General features: G+C 50.1%; 1 protein-coding gene across 2 annotated transcripts in view; it reads right to left on the bottom strand.

Annotated features, from left to right (window-relative positions):
* Nucleotides 1-5,774, bottom strand: part of SLC29A3 (solute carrier family 29 member 3) — a 50,250-nt gene extending 44,476 nt beyond the window's left edge. The window contains exons 1-2 of one of the 2 annotated variants that reach the window (XM_030940595.1): nt 5,287-5,774; nt 2,003-2,301 (exon numbers count right to left, since the gene is read on the bottom strand). In XM_030940595.1, coding sequence (XP_030796455.1) covers nt 2,003-2,301; nt 5,287-5,449 — 462 coding nt within the window. In that variant the 5' untranslated portion in view covers nt 5,450-5,774. The remainder of the gene's footprint in view (nt 1-2,002; nt 2,302-5,286) is intronic. The other variant, XM_010373038.2, reaches the window with a different exon arrangement.
* Nucleotides 5,775-6,000: the final 226 nt, after the last annotated feature.

The raw sequence follows: 6,000 nt of genomic DNA on the forward strand, positions 1-6,000 counted from the left end.
CAGGAATGAAGTCAGTGGCAAGACTAGCTGGTGCCACTGATGACCAGGCCTGAGGTTAAAAGATTAACCCCCCACTCTAACCACATGTGCTCTCAATCTATCATGACCCTTTCATGTGGAACCCCTTAGAGTTGTAAGCCCTTAAAAGGGCCAGGAACTCTGTCTTCGGAGAGTTTGGCTTTTGAGACACAAGTCTGCTGATGCTCCCGGCCGAATAAAAAACCTCTTCTTTAATCCGGTGTCTGAGGAGTTTTGTCTGCAGCTTGTCCTGCTACACCCTACCTTTGAGATCTGATCAAGTTCCTCATTCCCCACCTCTGATGTTCAGCTGTCTCTCCATATACTCAGGGCATTGGTCCAGGACTCCCACCTATACCCAAATCCACACGTACTCAGGTCTCCAGTCAGCCTTGTGCAACCCAGCTCTCCCTATAATCAGGTTTTGAACTCCACTAATAGCACATTTTCCATCAGCATTTGTTTGAAAAACTTCACATATAACACAATTCAAACTCATATTGTTTAAGAGTAGACTATGTAAGTTCTAGGCCTGCTTTCAGCAAGAATCCTGTTAGGCCAATTGAGCCAGAATATTCCCTTCTCTCAAATCTGATCAAGCTCCTCATACCATTCACTGTACTCAAGGGATTGGTTCCAGGATCCCTCCCATGTACCAAACCCCGAGCATACTCAGTCGGTCTTGCAGAACCACAAATAGGAAATGTCGGCCCTCTGTATATGTAGGTTTCACAACTCACATATACTGCATTTTCCATCCACATTTGGTTGAAACAAAAATCTGCATCTAAGTGAACCCCTGTTGTTCAAGGGTCGACTGTGTAAGTCCTGGGCCTGCTTTCAGCAAGCAGAGGCCTCACCTTGACTCTCCTCTTAGAAATGTGCCATCCTCCGGCCCCTCATGCTGCCCCTTGGCTAGAAATCCCCATGTCTCCTTTTCAGAGTTGAGCTCCATTTATCTCCCCTACTACAAGTCTTAAAGCTTTCCTTACTGTTTTAACAAGTGTCATAATTTTTTTCTTTAATCCTCTTCCCCTACCACCCCCTCCTCTCTGGAAAAGTCACCCAGCAAAGTGAGCAGCCCTGTCAACTAAACAAAATTGACTCCTCACCTTGACATTCAAGGCCCCGGGCAATGATCTCAAGACCTCTCTCTCTTACTTGTGCCCCAAACACAGCTTTACCGTTTGTCATACACACCTAGACTTTCCTCCCATTCTGCCGTTGCCCAGCCTTTTTCTTCTACCTACATCGTTTTCTCCCCTTTCTTGAAACCCACCAACTCTAAGTCACAGTAATCTCTTCCATGGTGATCAGACTAATTATCCCTTTGGATTAATTTTCCCTATCTTCCATAACAGAACCTCCCATTTTAGCAGGCACATGGTTCTCTGAGATAAAGCTACATTGAAAGACTACATTTCCCAGCCTGCTCTGCAAGCTGATGTGGTCACATGCCTAAGTTTTGACCAATGCAATGTAAGAAGAGCAAGGTGTGTCACTTCCAGGAAGTGTTCTTACAGGCAACAGGCATTTCTTCCTCCTCCTCTTGCTTCTACCTACTGATGTAATGGCTGGACCTACAACAGCCATCTTGTACTGTGAGGTGGCCTTGGCCATGAAAGCTGCACAGAGTTGAAGCAACTGGGTTCCTAACACCATAGAACGTCATACCAGCCTTGGGCTGTCCCCACCAGAATTGAACGTGGGAGAAAAATGACCTTCCATCTCATTTTAGTTACGTCTTTTGGAATTTTCTGTAACTAACGCTATTCAGTCCATACCTTCACACCCCTGGAGGTGTGGACTCTAGATTCTTGGGTTTACCATACATACCACACGGAACCATAATTTGCATGTTCTTCCCAAGCTAAACAGTAAGCAAAGGCTGGAAATGTGTCTGAAATCTCTATCTTCCCCTGCCATGTGAGGCATGAGGCCTCTGTATGCTACCACCAGCCTTGCAGGAGAAACATGCCCTTACCAGGATGTCTGAACCCTCAGGGTCCTCCCCTGTGGCTGGGCTGGAGGAGTTGCCGAGTTTGAACATCCAGTACTCCTTGGCAGTGACAAAGAAGTTCCATGGCAGTAGACTGCCAATGCCCAGGCTGAAGAAGATGATGTATGTGCCATAGAAGCGGTCCTTGGGCCTCTGTAGGCCAGGGGGCGGGTGGTCCAGCAGCTTCTCAAGCAGTGCCTCCTGGTCAGCTTGGAGACTGCTGCCTATGATTCTGTAGGTGGAGTTTGAACTGTGCTGAAAGTCGTCCTCTGAAGCAATGGCCACTATTGGAGCAAGAAGGGCAACAGAGACAGGGTAGGTAAGTAGAAACTGAGGCTGGAGGCAGCTGGGGACCCACCCAGCCTACAAAATGACCATGCCCCCTCACCCTGGGCTCTGTAAAGTCACTAAAGCCTGGCTGGAGAACTTCATTTTAAGGATCAGGGAGAAACACAAAAATCAGACCTGAAGAAGGGCAGGATGTCAGAACTGTAAGTGTCCTCAGAGGTCACCCCAACCATGCAGGTGCAACAGAGGTAGCACATAATTGTGGAACAGGCTGGTGTAAATCACTGCATGATAGTGGGGACTGTGGCAATGTACCCAGAAAGGCAAACCTGGTCTAAAGGCATTCACAGTTCTGTGCAGCCATAAAAAAAGAATTAGGACCCCTGCTGGGCAAAGAATGATCTTTAAACCCTTTTTGACTTTATTTGAAAGAAATAAGGGGCAGGATAGTGTGTAGAAGATGCTACTGTGTGTGTAAAAATGGGGAGAGAAAATATACATATACATATGTATTTGTATATGCATATAATATCTCTGGAAGGCTACATAAGAAGTTTCTAACAGTGGCTGCCTCTAAGGAGGGAGACTTCCCTGCATTCTTATTTGTGCCTCTTGAATTTTTAACTATGTTCCTAGTTTATTATCAGTTCAAAAATAAAATTAAAAGTGTAAATAAAAATAAAAACCTTCAGATTAAATAATTGTTTAAAAACTGGTAGTGTCTAGGGCTGCCTCCATAAGCTGGTGTGTAGCCTCTGATAGTCCATTCCCATTTCATTTGTGGGGAAAGAGAGGTCCAAAGAACAGAAGGCCATAAGTTAGGTAAATGGCCAAGCCTGGGTTTGCAGCTCCTGCCTGGGTCCCACCTCTGCTCATCACGCCCTACCAGGAGTCAGCCACTTTCAATCTATGGTAGCGCCTAAGACAAATGGAAGAGCCTGGGCTACCAGCAACTATTGCCTACATGGCCTTGGGCAAGTTACCATATTTCTGTGCCTCAATTTCCCTAAATGTAAACCTAGGGAAGCCATTTTTATGATAGTTATGCAACTGCAACTGGCTGGCAACGCCTGGCCTGTAAGCAGCTGTTGAACAAATGTCAGCATCTCCCTGGCATCCTGGGCCTGTCGCACGGCTGGCTGGCTGCTGGATTTGGCTGTAAAGTAGCATGCCTGCTTCTTTGCTCTAGATAGCACCTAGGATGTGGCAGCAGCTTGTTAAATGAGAAATGTCTCCATAATGCTGAGGATGGGACACTTCAGAGTCCCTTCGGCAGTAGCCTCTTCCCTACCCAATAAACTAATAAATAAATAAATGCATCTTGATTTCTACAGGAGGCTAAACCTAACTCAAAGCATCGTGCCAAGAAGACTGGGGTCTTTATTCCCTGGTGGGATGGGAACACCTCCTCATGTGGGTGCAGAACCTTATCCACTATTTCAGGAGAACCTCAGAGCATCCCTTGGAATTAGGGCAAAAAACATTGCTCCCTTTTTTCAGATGGAAAGACTGAAGTCTGGAAGGCACTTGCTATGTCCCACATTCAAATAGAAAGAACTCCCAATAGCTAAACTTAAGTCCAGTAACCACAAATGCCAAGGTCTGTGCCTAACAGAGGTCACACTTGAGGCTGACAACAGCCTAATATATTAGGTACTACTCTAAGACCCATTTCACAGATGAGGGGTCTGAGGCTCAGAAAGGTTGAGTAACTTGCCCAGGGTCACACAACTAGCAGATGGCAAGAGTGAAGTTACACAGCCAAGCAGACTGGGGCCCATGCTGGACTCCTCAGCACACCGGGGAGGACTGGCTGGGAATGGGAATCTTGTGTTTGCTGGTTCCAAGTACAAGCATCCTTCCTGCAAGCCTTGAAGTCAGTGAGTGGGGAGGGGCCCAGGCACACTGCAGGCACCCTTGTCAATGTTTGCTGAATGAATGGACTCTGCACGACCAGGACATTCTCCCCTGCTGGGGTAGCATGTACCCTGGAGCCAGCAGGCGGGACGCCACTGGATGCCCAAGTGCAATTCATCCAGCCAGCAAGTCTATTTTAAACTCCTCTGGTTAGCAGAGTCCCTCCCCAGCCTGGATTCGCATGGAGGCTAGCATTAACAAGCTCACTGTCTGGAAGCTCACTGTGTGGAAAATCTCTTTCCACATGCAGTAAAGGCCATGTGAAGGCACAGCAAGAAGGAGGCTTTCTGCAAGTCAGGAAGAGAGCCCTCATCAGAAACCAAATTAACCAGCATCTTGATCTTGCCCTTCCCAGCCTCCAGATCCATGAGAAACAAATTTTAAGCCACCCAGTCTATGGTATTTTGTCTGGCACAAAATGGTACAAATGTAACAAATGTAACAAGCTCACTTGTTACATTTTAAAAATTAGTGTTTAAAATGTAAAAAATAATCATGACCCACCCACATAGAACAAGAGAGAACCACAAGTGGTTCTTCCCAGAGGCTCCAGCTACCTGTGGGGGCGGCTAGAAGGACCACCAGCCCTGTCACTCAGGACCACACTTGGCTAGGGCCCCCTTCTCAGTACCTGGCGTCTATTTGTCAAGGACCATTCAGCCTTGACTGAGCTTCTGAAGAAGGAGCCAGGAATTTTCTCTAACCAGGGTCACAGGCCAGGGCACTGGAGTGAGCAGTCTTATTAGTCTTTACAAAAGCTAGCTGCTGACTTCTGGATTAAAAAAGAAAGAGAAAGGCAGGCAAGGAAGTGCCCAACCTTCCCCAAAACAGGCTGGCTGTGGCCTGGAACGTGCTCCTGGGTCACCTGCAGGAGCCCGGCCATGCACAGAGAGGCAGCCCTGCACAAGGAGGCAGGCACTGCTGGGTCTGCGGCAAAACTTCATCTGGGCCGGGAAGCCTAGGTACTGGTTCCAAGGAGGTTCCTGACTCCGGCTAGGTGGCTCTCCCCTCTGTGCCTCGATTTCCTGGGCTGTGAACCGGGGTAGGGAGCTGGTAGGGCTAACCTGTGGGAGGGCACTGGGAAGCGCAGGGCACCGCCCACTGGCCGCGGCAGAACTGGCTTTGCGGTGTAAATAGCCCCAGCCTCAGGCCCCTCAGCTGGGACCGAGAGAACCAGCCACCATCTGGATACTTCGGGCCGACGGGTCCGTACCAGGCCCCCACCATACAGGCAGTAAGGTCCAGTCTCAGGGAGGAGGAGGAGGGGAGAGAGGGTTTGAAGAAGAGAAGACAAGACCCAGAAAGAGGGGTGGCAGAGAGCAAGGAGGGAGAGGAGGGACGGTGGGGAAGGGACCACGGAGGGGGTGGGGTCCTTTGGCTCCACTGGCAGCCCGCAGCCGTCCCCAGGGCCCGGGAGGGAGGTCGCTGAGCGCGAGTCTGGGGGCGGCCGGGACCGGAGCCGGAAGAGCCGGAGCCGGCCCGCACTTACTGTCGCCGCTGCGCTGCGCCGCGCCGCCGCTGCCTCCGGCGCACGGCCAGGACCACTGGGCTTGGTAGGCGGCAGGCGGGCTCCTCCCCCGGCTCCGCCCCGCCCCTCCCGGCACCACGCCACCGCTTCCCCGTTTACAAACGAGCCTTTTTCCTTTGTCTTCTCCGGGCGCGCCGGGGCTCCCCCTCCTGGCGTTGGGCTGGGGTCAGCCTGCGCCCATTTCACAGGAGAAAAAGTGAGGCGCCCAGTGTTAAACGCACTGCCCATGCTTGCGATGGGTGCGCGGCGC

The sequence above is a fragment of the Rhinopithecus roxellana genome, chromosome 11, assembly GCF_007565055.1.
Source record: "Rhinopithecus roxellana isolate Shanxi Qingling chromosome 11, ASM756505v1, whole genome shotgun sequence".
Taxonomy (NCBI): Eukaryota; Metazoa; Chordata; class Mammalia; order Primates; family Cercopithecidae; genus Rhinopithecus; species Rhinopithecus roxellana.